The 17,397-nt window shown below is 37.8% G+C and overlaps 1 protein-coding gene across 17 annotated transcripts in view; it reads left to right on the top strand.

Annotated features, from left to right (window-relative positions):
- The window catches only part of LOC128889304 (ankyrin-3-like), a 91,711-nt gene extending 75,706 nt beyond the window's left edge, over positions 1 to 16,005 (top strand). For 4 of the 17 annotated variants that reach the window (XM_054146827.1, XM_054146823.1, XM_054146828.1 and 1 more), the window contains 5 exons: positions 1 to 2,827; positions 3,724 to 3,792; positions 4,619 to 5,866; positions 8,552 to 8,777; positions 13,786 to 13,864. The exon at positions 1 to 2,827 is cut by the window's left edge and continues 3,260 nt beyond it. In XM_054146827.1, the coding sequence (XP_054002802.1) occupies positions 1 to 2,827; positions 3,724 to 3,792; positions 4,619 to 5,866; positions 8,552 to 8,777; positions 13,786 to 13,792 (4,377 nt within the window). In that variant the 3' untranslated portion in view covers positions 13,793 to 13,864. Of the gene's footprint in view, positions 2,828 to 3,723; positions 3,793 to 4,618; positions 5,867 to 8,551; positions 8,778 to 10,702; positions 10,800 to 11,668; positions 11,724 to 13,785; positions 13,865 to 14,306 lie in introns of those variants that run through there. The other 13 variants (XM_054146839.1, XM_054146824.1, XR_008460415.1 and 10 more) reach the window with 12 other exon arrangements.
- Positions 16,006 to 17,397: the final 1,392 nt, after the last annotated feature.

The following is a 17,397-nucleotide window of genomic DNA, read 5'->3' as shown; positions in this document are numbered from 1 at the left end:
GAGGAGGAAGAAGCGAGAGCAAAGAAAGCTGCAGCAGAAGCTGAAAAGGAAATAGAGACAACAAAAGATAAAGTAATATCTGGTTTAATGGACTCAAAAGATAAGGTTGCAGCAACTGCCAAGGATGCCAAGGACAAAGTAAGCGAGAAAGTATCGGAAGGAGTACAGAAGGTTTCCGATGCTGGAAAAGTTACAGGTGAAAAGATAGCGGAGAGTACAAAGGCAGTGAAATCCAAGACGCAAACAGCTGTTCATGATGTGGCTGATGGAGCTGAGAGAGTAAAGGACAAGACTGTAACTGGTTTAAAAGATGCTAAAGACACCGTTGAATCTTCTCTAAAAGACGCCAAGGAGAAAGTTAGCGAAACAGTATCAGAAGGTATGCAGAAGACCTCCGATGCTGGGAAGGCTGTCACAAGTGCCGTGTCTGACGGTGCAAAGAAAGCGGGTTCAAAAGTTGAAGAGGTTGTGCACGATGTGGCTGTAGGAGCAAAGGATGCAAAGGAGAAAGTCTCCCAAGAAATCAAGGAGGACGCTGAATCAGTAAAACATAAAATTTCGTCAGGAATCGATGCTGCTGCAGACGGCGCGCATGCAGCGAAAGATAAAGCTGCGAAGGAAGCTAAAAAAGCTAAAGAAAAGGGCAGTGGTTTCCTTTCTGGTATATTCAAGGGTGTAAAGCATGCAGCTGACGAAGTTTCCGAGGATATGAAAGATTTCCTGGATGAAACGAAGAAGGAGGCTGCGCAGGAAGAAGCGAGAGCAAAGAAAGCCGTAGCTGAAGCTGAAAAGGAAATAGGCACAACAAAAGACAAAGTATTGTCTGGTATAAAAGATTCGAAAGATAAGGTTGCAGCAACCGCCAAGGATGCCAAGGACAAAGTGAGTGAGAAGGTGTCGGACGGAGTTGAGAAGATGTCCGGTGCTGCAAAAGCTACAGGCGAAAAGATAGCAGAGGGTGCAAAGTCAGTGGAAGCAAAGACTCAGGCAGCTACTCAAGAGGTAACTGATGAAGCAAAGAAGCTGAAAGACAAATCTGTAACCGGTGTAATGGATGTTAAAGACAAAATTGTATCTTCTGTAAAAGACACCAAGGAGAAGGTCAACGAGTCGGTATCTGATGGAATACAAAAGGCGTCGGATACTGGCAAAGCTGCTACAGATGCTGTGTCCGATGGTGCAAAGAAAGCAGGTGCGAAAGTGCAAGATGTTGCTCATGGCGCGGCTGTAGGAGCGAAGGAAGCGAAAGATAAAGTATCCAAGGAAATGAAGGAAGATGCCGACGCAGTGAAACACAAAGTTTCATCAGGAATTGATGCTGCTGCCGATACTGCGCATGCTGCAAAAGATAAAGCTGCCAAGGAAGCTAAAAAGGCCAAAGAAAAGGGCAGCGGTTTCCTGTCTGGTATATTCAAGGGTGTAAGGCATGCAGCTGACGAAGTTTCCGAGGATATGAAAGATTTCCTGGATGAAACGAAGAAGGACGCTGCGGAGGAAGAGGCTCGTGCTCGTGGAGCAGCAACAGAAACCGCTAAAGATCTCGAGGCATCAAAGGATAAAGCACTATCTGACATGAAACATTCTAAGGAAAAAGTTGCAGCAGCTGCAAAAGATGCCAAAGACAATCTAAGCGAGAAAGTGTCCATGGGGTTGCAAAAGATGTCCGATGGTGGAAAAGCTACAGGTGAAAAGTTGTCAGGTGGTGTTCAGTGGGCTGAAACCGCAGCTGAATCAGCAATTCACGATGTAACCGTTGGCGCGGACTCACTGAAAGATAAAACTGTTGTCGGTCTGAAGGATGGTAAAGAAAAAATCACAAGTTCTGTTAAAGGCGCGAAAGGCAAAATATCTGATGGATTGCAGAAAGTAACCTTCGCTGGTATGGCTGTTTCTGACACCGTCTCGGATGGTGCAGAGATCGCTGGATCGAAGATACGGGACGCTGCTCAAGATTTAGCTACTGGTGCTATGAAAGCCGAAAATAAATTATCTAAGGAGATGAAGAAAGATGCTGATGCTGTAAAGAGCAAAGTTTCTTCGGATATTGATGCGGCTGCTGAAAGCGCGGAAGCTATAAAGGATACCGCTGTTAAGGAAACTAAAAAGGCTAAAGAGAAAGGCAGTGGTTTCCTTTCTGGTTTATTCAAGGGTTCAAGACATTCTCCTGATCGAGTTAAAGATGACGCGAAAGAAGTTGTCGAAGAAGCAGCAAGAGCACAAATCACCGACGCGAAATATGTTCCCAAGCATGGGATGGATAGCGTTGGTGGTACCTACGATGCGACGACAAAGTTCTCTGGACGAGGACCTTTCGCAGATGATAGTATTTTAAAGAGCGACGTAGTTGAGTTTTTGAGAGAACTGAAACAAGATGCCTCGTTCGAGAAATCACAATTTTATGAAAGTCGCAGCGTGGTTGGTTTAGAAGAACCTAGCCATGAGTCACAGGAATCTACAGGCGCAGGTGTTAACGTAAAGTCCAAAACTATTGGTACAACGTACCGTACGATAGAGCCAACTTCTAGCGTAGAATCCGAAGTACACGTACGATTAACCGATTCGAACGTAAAAGATGCTGATCGCGGGGTCGAAGTGAAATCTATGAAACTATCTCGCATTCCACAGAAAGTTAGTTCCTCCGATGATTTGAAAGGTAGCCCAAGTAGTTCGTTTGATAATTCAGTTAAAATAGTAAAAATATCTAGCGAAGTAGAGCACCTCGAACCACACACACGACAAACCGTCACCACAGTCGTAACAAAGTCTGTGCGGACGGCAGCGACCCCACCACCCAGTCCCGCCGAGTACACTGACAGTAGAATTGAAGGTATCTTGCAATAATTGCGTTATACATATTACATACCAGCTGTGTGTAACATGATTAATTAAGTTGACGCTTTTCTGTAACTTAAGTTTTGGTAGTCGTACCAAAATGACCAAATCGGTCATTGCACTGTGTCATTCGTAATAAATTCTAACACTCTGATCTCGGTCACTCTTAGTGTACTAATGTCTACATGATCTTTTATAAGACAGATATATTTCAACGTACTATAAAGTGGGATACAATATTTATCGTTTTGGAATTCGAACAACTTTAGCGAGACTCCCTTTGTTTGTGTTAAGTGAGTGTTTAATTTATGGTCCCTTTTTCAAAATACCTCCCTTGTATTGCAATTCTTTGTCGAAATTTATTAATCTTCGGTAACTTGACGTTCAAGTCGTAACTCTCACTTTATGATATGGTAATTTAAACGTACGATAGTGAAAAAAAGAGGATAGATGATCAATTGTTAAAAATATGAAACAACCCGTTTACATGAATTTTGTTTATTTGCTGTTCTTATTTTCAGTTTGTGCGTTTTAACTTTTTAACATTTCTTTAATGCATGTTTTCAGGTTTTTATGCTATTTTTTAACAATAATATTATATCCAGTAAAATCTTTTCCGTTGTCCATTGGTGGTGAAATTATCCGTTGAAAGCAAAACCACCTTATTTGTCATTATCTGTTTATTTTATTATAGCATAACATAGACATCATATATTATTATTATACGGTAATATATATCATTGAATTAACAGGAAACCACAACTAGCGAAGCATGAACCGAGGTATGCCATGCAGGGAAACATCATTCATCTAATCTTTGTCAGTTCATTGCTTTCAATGTTCATCGTGTGATTTCTGTTTACTCACGCCGACGTTCGATTACTTTTTCAGACGTTACCGAAGAGGCAGCGAGACGTGCACAGAGTCTAGCCGATCGAGCATACTCGATGTCAAAATCAGGTAATGTATGGTCAAGAAAGATATAGAACTCACGAACACAGATCACAGGCCCAAGATCAATACGTTAGCAGATTCTATTTTGGTGCCCTCATTTATATTTAGCTTTATCTTCCATAGTTAGCACCTGCCGACGCTTTCACACTGACTAATATTGTGCGCACGTTTCTTACTAAATAGATACCTCTTTTGCGGCTTAGAACGAATCATCGGACGACGCGTACGTCTTTGTATAATAATTCGATCACTCGCGTCGCCTCAAATCCATTTCTTTCTTTCTACGTAGTTCCATCGAAGTAAATAAAAATCTAGTTGAAAGAACGTAGCTTAGCGATACTCCATTATTAATTAGCTCGTAGGTAACACGTATTTATTCGCTAATTCAAACAGTTCCACATGGTTCACGCTTCGAGCTGAGTTGTCTTGCCGAAAAATGAACATTGTCTGTTTCGAATACGACAAATAACTCGCAGTTGTTTTCCAGGGTACGTTTTAGTAAGATTCAGGCGCCACGATTAGACACCATTTAATGAGTGTTTTTATAAACAAACTAATCCTGTTGCAGTATTGATACTAACTAAAAACTGAATGTAGAAGTGTGCTGCACACACACACACACAGGCATATCATGCGATAATATGCATGCGTGTGTGGGCACACGAGTTTTAGTGTGTATGCGCGTACACACGAATTATACGTATGTGAGACAAACACGCTGAAACTTTTGGTCCAACTGTCGCAGCTGGGCTAGAATCAAAATTCTTAGTGTGTATCAATGTGCTTTATGTCCTTGTTCCTGTTCTTGTCCATGTCCTTTTGGATGGGTCAGGGCATGATTCGGCTGAGATTGATGGGACTGTAGAGAGGCATGCTACTTCTACTCCAACAAAGCAACCTGTTCCCGCCCCGCGACACTCCACCAGGTCGTCCATGAAAACAGACTTTCATCTAGATCTCAGAGACACATCGTACACGCCGTACAGTCCGAAACATAAGACCGCAGAACCATCGAAACCGCTTAAAGAAGACCATACCACGGAAAAGGGCAGCCCAAAGAGTAAGATACCAGTGAAAATCAAAAAATCCGTCGACAACGAGAATACAGCGAACAAAACATTGACAATCCTGGAGTCCGATCTGCACGCGACAAAATTAGATAGCGAACTCGATGTAAACGCGCGTCCGTTCGTCGCGCAATCGAGTCCTGCGGAATATACGGATAAATCGTCCAAAGACTTGCCGGAGAAATCTCACAAAAAGGAATTACACGTAGCAGAAGATCTCGAAAAGCAAATCGACACGCAAAAGTCCGAACCAACGACAGAAACCCACGCAACGATAACCAAAGTAGTCGCGTCTACTATTCCCTCCGATCTCGAGACTCTCGACGATGCGATAGTTTACCGAACAGTGGAAAGAATAGAAACCGTAACGATAACTACGGAGGATAAAGTAGCCGATCCCGCGAAATCCGGTGAAACCGTCGCGAAAGAAAGCAAGATTATAGAGAGTTTACCGTCAGGCTTCGATGACACGACTTGCACAACGATATCAAAGACTGAGAAGAACCTCGTGGACGAGGTGGTGTCCAAAGAGACGGTGGTGAAAACGGTCACGACTGTACGGTGCATCACGACCGACTCTAGCACCGAGCAAACCGAGCGAATCGTTAAAACGATGACCACTAGTGGTGAATACGGAGACGTGCCGACCGTTGAACAGGTCTCGAGCAAAATAATGAAAACCAGCGCCGAAGTGTCGGAGCCGTGGGCCCACGGCAGTGTGACAGAACGTTCGTTCTTTAGCGATGAGAAAGCCGAGCAATGGGACAATCAGTTCTCCCAAGACACGTCGCCTGGTTCCGGTAACGGCGACATTTACGCAAAGAACGGTAGCTCACGGCACGAATTGAACAGTGACACTGATAGTGATGGTTCACCACGACCGAGAAGAAGATCACCAAGCAAGAGGCGAACGTTAGGCAGTTCCAGCGGGTCTGATGTAGCACTGCACGAAGGTGCGGAGCTGTCCCCGTTGGAGGACGACCAAGGTACCGCACTCACAGCTAACCTTCTAAGTAAGCAATGTACATATCCCGCTAACCAAGTTACCTCGGATACGTAATCAGACCCAACAACGCGAATCGCGCGTACGCTTTTATTGTGAAACGCTTCTTATGCATGCAACCCTTTAGCACATTTTATCGTTTCTGTTCCGTCTGGTCAACGACGTCTCGCTCTGTAAACGATACCGCTTCGATGATTTTTCTCGGTTCGATTGGTGGTTGGTATATTAAAAAATAAACGTTCAATATCGACGCAGCGATTCGCGCATACCGATTAAAATGTTGGGATTTAAACCTTTTGCGTTCCTGTGTATAGACATCAGAAAAGTCGGACTGCAAAGGGTTAACAAATGTAGCTTTACTGATTAAAATGTGTACGGTTCTATAACGGAGACACGAATCTTGACAATTTTAATCGTTAATTGTACTGCGTTCGGTGTTTGTTAGTTTATAATTACGACAGAAGTATTGCTAGATAGTAGAGATTTGTAACAAAAGCAATCGAAGAAGTTGGGTTTTTTGGGTAACGAATGGACGTATTACGTTCACACTTGATGTATGATACGTAGTATAATATTCCCGTGCTAACTCATTCTGACTCTTTTCAAAGGTCTACTCTCTTTTATATCTGCTTATGCAAATTAAAATTGTTATATTGTTCATTGTACACTCGTGAGAGTATTATCGACGAATTGCACAAGTTTCACCGATTAAAGCAAATCCGACACGATCTGTCGAACAAAATTCTATCACAATATAATATAGTTCATTTAACCTAAGAAAGACAAGAGAATTATAGCCTGGTTCAATTACTAGAGCCACTTTATATATATATTTATAAAATGAATATATTAATACGTAATATACGTATAAATTATATAATGAATTAATATCAAATAATTGAATACAATATTTATAAATTATATATTATATAAATTTCAATATCAAAAATATTGCCAATGAATTCGTGTTTAGACTCATTCGAATAAATCTCGCTAATATGTCGGTAGAACTTTCATGAAAGTTAAATGAAAAATTCAAAAATTTTTATTTCCATAAGCAGACAAAATTTGATCTTGCTTTTTTCTCGGTAGTTGGCATCAAGTACCCAACGACTCCATCAATGGAGATGACTATAAAAGAGGTATTTAAGAAAACATTCGAGCAGTTAGCGTGGGAATATCTTACTATATATATTCTTTATACACAGCACTGCATGATTGTAAGCTTTCGTAATGCTATAATTTGAGATGCATTTGCACAAGGTGGAAGGATGTTGAGCGTAAAGAATAATAACTACTCGCGAAGAAAAACAAAGCTTGTGAAAGGCAATCGTGAATCTACGTACCTGTGTGGTTTTTGATTCTTCGTGGATTTATCGTGGGCGAAAAGTATATCATAGGGTTTTGGTGGTCGATTCAATGTGCTTCGTTCAGAACGAAGATTTTTTCCCTACCGTTGGTCTTGGTTGATCGGATAAAGTTGTGATCAGGGGCTTCTGGGACTAGCATACTTTCCATCGATGTTCATTCACGGTCAGACATTTTATATGGCGAATCAAAATTTATGAATTGGTGTGTATTTAAAAAGAAATATCACACTTCGTAATTCCTCGAATGCGACGTAATTTATTTGCTTCTTCGAGCTAGTTTTCATAACTTGCCAGGTAAATGAATATACAAAATTAATACTCTTGAAACAAATATTATTAAAATTATTTCTACGTTACATCGGAATTTATGTTTGTTATCTGTGATATTATTAATGAATTGTTCCTGCAAAATTGATGGACAAACCACTTCAACAAAAGAATACTCTCTAGCACACGATCGACTGAAAGATCGTATGAAATGAGAAATCGATATTCATAAATCTGTTTTCAAGTTTCATTGAATTTACTGGCACAAGAGAATGATATTTCTTTTCAAATAAACGAAATCCAGAATTGTTCGTTTTGGCGTTTCGTAATTATCCATGTGTACATCTATCACAAGCCAGAATCACAAATAAAGGTGCAAACATTAAAAGGAGAATAGATATTGATTGCATCACTATGTGAGTATTACGCACATAGGATTCGTCATTTAACCCCGGCTCTCACCATTTCTGGAAAAAAAAAACAACTTAACAAATGTTATTCATATCACACGGCAGTCCCAACAATTTCAACAAACAAATAACAAAATTTCACATAGTCTGGTTACTTCGATAACACAATTGGCAACACCTTACATTATATCTATCAGATATGCGTAACAACACATCAAAACAGTTCGGTACCGAGCTGAAGATATATCGTTTCCGAGTAAAAGCTTCATACTGGGGTGAATTTAATCCAGATACTCGCTATTAATACCAAGGAGGATTGATTCTCGTCAATAACAACAGGAGCCAACGCACGCGTAAGCTCCCCAGCTTTCGGGCTATCGATGTTTAAAGTTGTGGAAACCCTTTTCTTTTTTTTTTTTTTTTTTTTTGTCATGTGTATCAAGACTATGAAAATCAATCGCATATCGCTCTGCAAATCAATCTGTCGAACGTATCGGCTCGTTAATTCCTGCTATTTTTCTTCATGTACTTCGCCCGCTGTTCTCTCATACTAATCACGGCGTGGGATTGCGCAGAATTCAGTCAAATTCAATGTTATCAGTGGCGTACGAATCGGATCGAAAGCTCATAGGAGTCGTAATCTTTAAGTGACAGAAACAGACAGTTCGGTACAGTCGGTTTGCTCGAGCACGCGGCGAAGTGCGGTAGAGGGAACACCTAGGACGAAGACTTCCGGTAGAGAAGGCTGCGCGTGTTGGATGAGCGTAGCCGCCGCTACGTTGGTGGTCCTACTAGCAATTTTTCTTACCCTGGAGCCACAAACATTCCAACGTGCCATCTACACCCTCTCTAACAATACCCCAAGGCAAGCTGGGTACGATTTACCCTTCATTTTACTTTTTTTTTTCTATTAAAAGAAATTTTTTGTAAGCCATGCGAGCAAGCTGGTACGATTGATCTTTTTATTTATTATTTTTTTTTTTTGTTATTCTTTATTTTGATTTAACGTCTATGTTCGTTAAACTACTGCAATTACGATTACAATGTGCGACTGTGTAAACGGTGGAAGGAAAACAGATGTTTTACAATCAAATATTTACCCTTCTATTGAAAAGAATTTTTGATAAACCGTGTACGCCATCGCTGGGATCAATTAAGATGTCCCATGCCGAAAATGTTTGATTCTACAAAGACACTTTATTTCTGGCAACTAAAAACGCCATTATAAATAATTCACTGTAATGTTCGTTTGTTGTAATTGAATCAGTGTTCATTTTGTCTAATGTCCAAGCTTAGGGGAGTACTCGCACAAATTTTTTAACGATTTTACAGATGTTTCACGTGGTATGACAAGAATTGATGCTTGTGTTGATGAACGAATTTCTTGTATTATTAGTTAGTTCGTGTATTTTATTATAACGTAATGTTTTCAACTCGGTTTCATTTATAAATCAGTCAATAATTGTGTTCTATAAATATTTGACATTTTTCTTTCAATTTTATTAGTAATATTTTCATGTATACTTGATTTTATATTCTGTACTTTAATTCCGATGTCAACAAATTATATACGAATATTATAATTTACCTAAATTCTCAATATCCGCTTGTGTCTGACTTCCTCTTTTTTTTTTTTAACTCGACTTTAAAATGTCTTTAAACGTATAAATAACTTTCTATAGACCAGATAACTTGAAAAATGGAATCGTAAACATTATATTATGATAAAATACTCGAACCAACTATTCAACAAATAATTGAAATGCTCGCAGAATGTTTGGAAAACGTTTTAGGAATACCGCGTACACTATACAATATACCTACATAATACTGCTTGATACTTTGCTTCGTTGGATACAAAACAAAAGTGAAAGTCCTCGACGCTACGTTATTGAAAATTCATGAATAATTCAAACCCTTTGTGGTACCGTTATTTACAGAAGCCGTTCGGCCATACTATTCCGGAGGATATAATTTCAGCGATAAACATACTTGCAAAGTATGCATTGTCCCAGAAAATCGTTTAATTGGTTGTAATTTTACAGCCACGGTTAAACCGTTAAAAGCCAGAATAAATCGAGGCTAGTTAGAAGACTGCAAATGAATTCACCGAAGAGAAATTATAAGCTAGACAAATTTACAACTAATTTCACGTAATGTTGTTTCGATATTGATCGTATAAAGCATGCATGTACAAAACGAAAACTGTTTACGTTGTCCTCGTTATGGTGTTCTACGAGAGTCTCGAGCCGTGTAAACTTGGGAAAGTTTAAACCAACATGATAAAGTAAAAAGTAAAAAGTAAAAAGTAAAATGTAAAATGTAAATTCAATCCAAGAAATTATTCTAGATTGTTCATTCAATCGCATGTTATACATTTTTGTTCCTGGCAGAAAATTCGTTTGGTTTTACGACGAGTTTTACTTTAATTCCTTGTCATATTGGTTTCAATTATTATGCTGTCAAACAAAACGATACAATTACTATATATTAATTGAAACTTGGGGAGAGATAGGTATGCAAGCTTTCTTTTTCCGACACGTTTGTTTGATCCCACCGAGATGCCGTACGCGATGCATGATTAATTTATAATCGACACCACGCATGATCTTTATTGCATTTTAGATCAGCCTTGAAGTTGTTGTCTCCTGCAGCGTTTCACGCGCCAAATAATTTTGTCCTTCCCATGATACCAATTTTTGTCTACGCTTGGTGCACGTACCCAAGAAAACTGAGAAAAAGAGCTCGTTCCTCACTTTGTTTCTATGCGTCTTATAGTTCACTATTTACCCTTTCTAGCTCTTCTGACAATAAGCAACTCAAGATAAAGCTAAAGTGTAGAGGGACCAACAAATCGTGTTTTTAGTCACGTTAGGATTGTTAGGCGAATCGTCATGTAAGTAGCCTTTATCTATGTACACGTGCGTGTCAACACGAACCCATACACCATACAAAATGGCTGGACAGATTGAATTCCAATGAACCTACCCATCGCTTCGAAAAAAATAAAAGGTACTTCGGTACAAGTCTACCGCAGCTTTTGTCAATGCAGATCGCATTTAGGGTAGATTCTCATTTTAGCGAAACTGAAAGCGCTACTGACCTTTGCGTTTCAAGCTGCAAAACTCCAACTTGCCGAAGACATAATCGCGCGGCAAGTTTTCCTTGCATCCGAGGTAGTCCCGACCTTTTCTTCTGATCAGTTCTTAAAGCAACAGTCGATCGATGTATCGCTTGTAATTACCGATCCTTTCAAGGTTTGCGATGCTAAAAGACTCGATCGAAGTCAACGCTCATCAAGTTATCTTTAACGATCAAAATTACGTCTTCGATAGTTAGTAACGAGTATATATTACTCATTAAAAAAAAAAAAGGTTGACAGAACTTGAGTCGACTAGAAAAATGAGTAAATCGAGAATGTCGTTCCAAATACTTTCTTAATTTCGCTACTTGTTACTCTAATATGGATTTCTATCGAATGGGCTTTGAAAGGATTCATTATACGGAAATCTTAAAATAAATATTGGAAGATGTATCGTTCGAACGATCTCGAATCGTTCGCTGACAAACAATTCTATTCGGAAGAAAAGCGCTGACGACACACGAGCCTTGTAGAAGTGCACAGAAACGCCTCCTCCTCCCTCGAGAGAAGCTAATACTATAAAAACCGCAGTAATACTATCAATAATACTTGACCGTTCGTCTAACAACACTAACTGATGTAGTTAGTACGCGCCCCTTTAAACTTGTTGCCACTATACACAGGGTGTTTCAAAGAGCTACGGTCAAAACCAGAGAGCGTTTCCCTCGGTCGAAACTTGTAAGTACGAAATTGTTTTTATGACGAGTAACCTCGATCCGTCGAGGCGTAATTTGCGAGTTTTATTTCCGTTTTAGTATTTTAATCGAATGTGCCAAATGTCTGTCTTCGACTGGAGGCGTTGTTAGCGAATTTTTTGCAGTTTGGAGTGCGGCAGCTCCTCGATAAAAGTCACAAACTCGAGGTACCCTCTGAAACTTTTATCGCGTATTCAAGCACCGATGAATAATTCAGTTATATTTCGGTCGATTCGAGCAATCCTTTTATTTGACATTTGCTCGATTTTCAACCGCACTTTTTCGGTCATCTTTAATGAAAAACATGAGAATATGTATAAATTGTTACGAGTTTAAAAAAGAAACACTTGAGAAGGGAGTAATACATCAAGGAATAAAATCAGATAAATAATTACACATTCATTCCTTGTTACACAAAACATTTGGGTTTTAAAATGAAATATTTCATAAGAGACAACTGAACTATATTTTCAACTACGTTTATAATTATACTTTTTATATTATTTGAACAAACATACTTTCACAAAGATTCAATGATGAATATAAAAATTCTGTACTCATGACAATATCAAAGCTCTGTTTCTACTTTTAACGAGGAGTTACTGTAATAATATCATTTATTTCCAAATTTGTTAAAAACAGTACACGTTAAGTAGCATTTGGCCCCTTGTTTCGTGGCGATTCAGCCAGTTCCTTCGAGTAGATGAAGTCGGAATTGAATAGATCCGATTTAGATGTTCTCCTAGATTAGATTTCGTTACGAACGTTTCTTACTAATTTTCCACCGAAGAAACCCCCTTTCTGTTTTCACCGTAGTGTATACTCTTCTGTTGTATCGGATAGTCTGAGTACTTATATATCTCATGACTAACTGCTAAACGCTTTACTATTCAGTAGCTTTTATCAGCGCTTCACACGAGCTCGCTGCGTGCAGCACAGTCCTACTTACAAGGGAGGTTTCCTTTGACTTTGCTTTGTTGATGATACTCGACAGATTTCCGAGGTAATTGCATCGAGGAAACGTGGGATTTATTTTACATACATTGTCTGCAATTAAGAGGGATAGGACAAAAATACGAGAACGTGACAATGGAGATAGATTAAATTGTTTATTCCATTTAACCCTTTCACAGCGGCTTCGTTTCGGCTTGTTGATAATTAAGGCTCTCTTCAAGTGTTTAAAAAATTCTTTTTTGGCTTCGTTATTCTTTGTTACCTGAACTAAATCTAAAAAATATAAACTATACTAAACTATACTAAACTAGACCGTTCAGATGCAATTAGACATGTGTGTCTCAGCAGCTGCGAATGGGTTAAAGCATAATTTAATAACAAGTTCGACGTCAAACCTTTTAAATGCGGCGGTAAAAGGGTCTAAATCTCTTTCCTCGGTTCGATTACTTGAAAAATTTGAAGATTTTCATCGATAACACCGTTCAAAGGATCGAAACCTTTCCTGTGAGAAATATTCTAAACATACTACTCTTGACTACAAATTTCCGAATACGGACTCTCAAGCGCTGCTATTAGTGCATAGTATTTAAATTACACACGATGAAAATGAAGTCTCACCAAAATGGAAGACAAAACGGAATTATTCCGGCAAACGTACGTCGCATGCGTTAAATTCATAATCGAAGCATAGGGAGCCGAATTATATAGATGCATCGTGTGCTACGATGCGACACCGATAGTATATTATTCGCTTCCTATTGCGAACGTTATGTGACCAAATTTTTAACGATAATCGCGAGCAAAATTTTTAGAACGACTCGTCGAAAGTGACGCGCGAAATGTAAGAAAAGCGGTTGCATAGTTGGCTGATTGAGTGAAAATGCGTATTATATATTATGTATCGTCAATTGTATAGCGATGTTGTTACTTTTTTTATATGTGTCTAGTATTACCCCTTGTTTTGGGCATGATGTAAAATTGAGAGATATACAATTGGTAATTGTATCCATGTGAACCGCTAAAATAGTAAGAAACGCGTTACGTGGCCAGGGACATGCAATTTCTTGATACAATTTCGTTTTGTTACGCAGAGTCTGACTTCTTGCAACATAGCGAGCCATCCTTCATGGAAACGACAACGACGGAAGTGGACCCTGAAACGCAGGAAAGGTATAATCGATGTGTTCTATGAATTAATATGTACACCATTTCTGTGTTTTACTTTTTATTTGCCTGTTTATTTTATACGTACTTATACATACGTTATTATACACGTACACATATTATACATATAACTTATTATTTATACAGAATGAATTTTTAAAATACTTTTAATTCAAGTTTCTGAAATTGTACATATATATATATATATATATACGTAATATAATTTTATATAACATTTATACTCAATGTATATACTCATACGTGACATTTCAGAAACTTCAATTAAAAATATTTCGGAAAAATCTAAACTGGCACAGCTGCCTGTCTGGTAGATTAAGAAAATTGTTATCGAACAAGAGTACTGCCATTATAATTACATCGAATGTTTTACGTTTTTTATTACTCGTCTCGCGTAGGTTGTTTTATGAAAAAGAAATTCTTTTCGCAGAATAACGAGAACTGTCCAAGTTGTAACAACGACCACCAGCAGTACCATGGGCGATCCAGACGAATTGCGAGACTCCATGCAAAAGATCGTCGACCGGTTCATGACGGAAGAAAGGCGAGAACAGTGAAGCATGAAAAATCTAATGGGCGATCATAGGAATAAGATAGAATCCTTCATCACCTGACGGCCGTGGAAAACGAAACGAGAGCGTTCAAAGAAAATTCTTTAGCACTGATTCAAGGAAGCACCTCGGTCTGGTTCGGCGCATCCTCGAGCGTCGAACGAGACGTTCTCTGTACAAAGATCGTAAACGGATCTCTGTTCGCGATCTGTATCTATAAATGTCAATGCAGAATATCTTATTATCGCGGTGCTTACCGGTGAGCACAGGAAAAGCATGCACGAGAATTTACTATCACACTCATGGCCTACGCTTCGGATTTGCTTGCCTTTTGGTTAAATTAAATTGCCTTACGTATCTTACGTTTACTCTTGCGATCGAATAGCGTATGTCGTTGCTGATCCGACTAGCTTGATCCGCTAGTTTTCACTAAGCTAACCCGTCCATGTACAACGCCTTTCTCATGTTGTTCGAATCGATAGACGAGAGGGAGAATGTAACGAAGGAATGTAACCGATCTTTTAAGAACAACATGGACGAACAGAGAGGAGAGAATGTTCGTCTCGAATGCACGCTCGACCAACATTACAGCGATATATATTTGTAAACCCTTCTTGAGGAAGAAAACGGTATACGAGACGAAATTGAGGAAATAAATAGGTCTTGCGGTGACTTCGCAAAACTCGCCACTTGGCGGTTCGTCTTAGCTTTAGGATGATTGTATATCTATCCGCGCAATACATCGCTTTATAGGTCTGCAGAAACACTTGAGTCACACACATACATACACCGAAAGAAAAGGAGCGGTTCTAAAGGAATGGAGATTTTTGTTGCTATTCGAGTTTCGCGAGAGGATTTGGTTGGCCTCCGACACGACGATCTACGCGATCGTCTACCATTCGAATGGCAACAAAGAACAAATGTTTTTATGAATCGGAATACAATGTAAATTTAACTTATTTAAAAGAAATATTTCCTAACAATTTTTAATTGTATATATAATAATTTCTTAGCGTAACTTATATAAATGTACTATTATACGATTGTAATAATTGCAATATTGTAACACGAATACTTTATTTATATAGCAGAATCATTGGACAAATTGTTAGATGCATAAATCTTAAGATCAGAGGGAATGTTAAATCGGCGATCTCTATCCTTCGTGCGATCGTGTAAATTATTATGACTATTAAACAAATGAACAAAAAAGAAAAAATAAAAGAAAAATGCAAATGACATGACGATTATAGAAAATATGTTGTTTAAAGTTTAACGACTCGAGACACGTCTTAATATTTAAGCAGCATTAGCTTTCAGTGTATAACACAGTTTTAAAAGGCACAGAAAGGAATCATATAGTATGTATCTAAAAAGAACAAATATATACATACTTTAAATAAGGTATTCTATTAATGTATAATATATTGAAAAGACATGATTATGCATCTGAAGTTTATAAATTATTATCTATAATGACTGTTATTCTATGTTTAATAGACTTGCCTAGAGCCTATCTGACCTAAGGACCAAAGGCACAATCACACACGCATCAAAATAAAACATTATGCTCCCATGTACTGTCGTAATATTTATTGTAACTCATTACGGACGTTGCGATACTGGCATTTAAATATTCCGACTACTATAAAATATGATTCGTATTACGAAAAAAAAAAAGGTATTATCCCTTCTTCGTATGACGCAAGCTAATGTAATACGACGAACTATTGTAAAACCCATTGACAACAGAATTTTTTTATTCACTGTCATTTCTGTCCAGTATATTAGTACATTTTTTACAAAACACTTCTATCTTTACTATATTGCGTACATTAATAAAGAGATGTGCAAACGAACTTTTGAAAGTTGACCACGTAACTTTACTGGCTGATATAATAAATACGTTACAAATAATAGAAGATGTATAACCAGTATCATCCACACTTCAACATCAGGCTTAAAAAATTATTTAAAAGGTATTATCGTGATTTATGGACATTTTTGGATAGGTAAAAATGCATTAATTCTATTTTGATATTATCTTAGTTGGCTTTATTTAAAAAGTGCAAAAGCTTCAAATAAAATAATTGTATGCAGACCAAGTAACTAATTAACTAACATCATTATTTTGTTTCTTAAATTTTGCATCTAAAGAACTATAAATACATATTTTTCTCACGTGGATATCTTTCTTACGAAAAATATTTTTTAGAAGCCAGTAATGTTACATCGAACAAAATATACACATTTTGTAATTGTCTAAGCTCAACACCTACTATATTCTCAAGCTGAGAGCATGGCAGCATAAACCTACTCAATTCTATAATACAAGAATCTCGACACGAATTAACCGCTTTAAATAAATTAACAATTAATTTGCTTAGCTTTAAATTTTACTAAAAGTATTTGAATAAAATTTCGTGACTAATTTGATTGTTATAATGTATGGAAGCTATTGCGGTATCAAACTTAAATTAAGTAGGTTTACTTTATGTTACTCTCTACTAATTTTATAAAAATAGTAATTTATTACCGAAGTGGTTACAAAATTTATAATGAATCGAAGATTCATTGCAATACTTTATAGCTATATTCTAATCTTGGTAATGAATATATCATGAGTTATAACTGATATAAGGTATGTACAAATTTAACATCGTTTCATATACATGTGTTTGAATCAAAAAGTATTTAACATTCAGTATCGCATCAGTGCACTTCTGATTCTGTACGTAATTTTGTACAATCTATTGGTTTGTTTTGTGGATAACGCGTACAAGCCAAGTGGCAACCGACTTTCCTCTATGCTTAACCCTTCCGTGAATACTACAATATTAAAAGTATAATGCCATTGTATGGTGTACGATATCAAAAATAACAGAGAAAAGAAAAGGTATAATTTTACCATATACTATTATGTGATAGAGTTATCAACGACAATGTAATAAATAAACTGTTGCATTACAA

This window comes from Hylaeus anthracinus, unplaced genomic scaffold (genome assembly GCF_026225885.1).
Source record: "Hylaeus anthracinus isolate JK02 unplaced genomic scaffold, UHH_iyHylAnth1.0_haploid 11997, whole genome shotgun sequence".
NCBI lineage: Eukaryota > Metazoa > Arthropoda > Insecta > Hymenoptera > Colletidae > Hylaeus > Hylaeus anthracinus.
The sequence above is the reverse complement of the archived record's forward strand: the minus strand, read 5'-3'. Positions and strand labels throughout refer to the sequence as shown.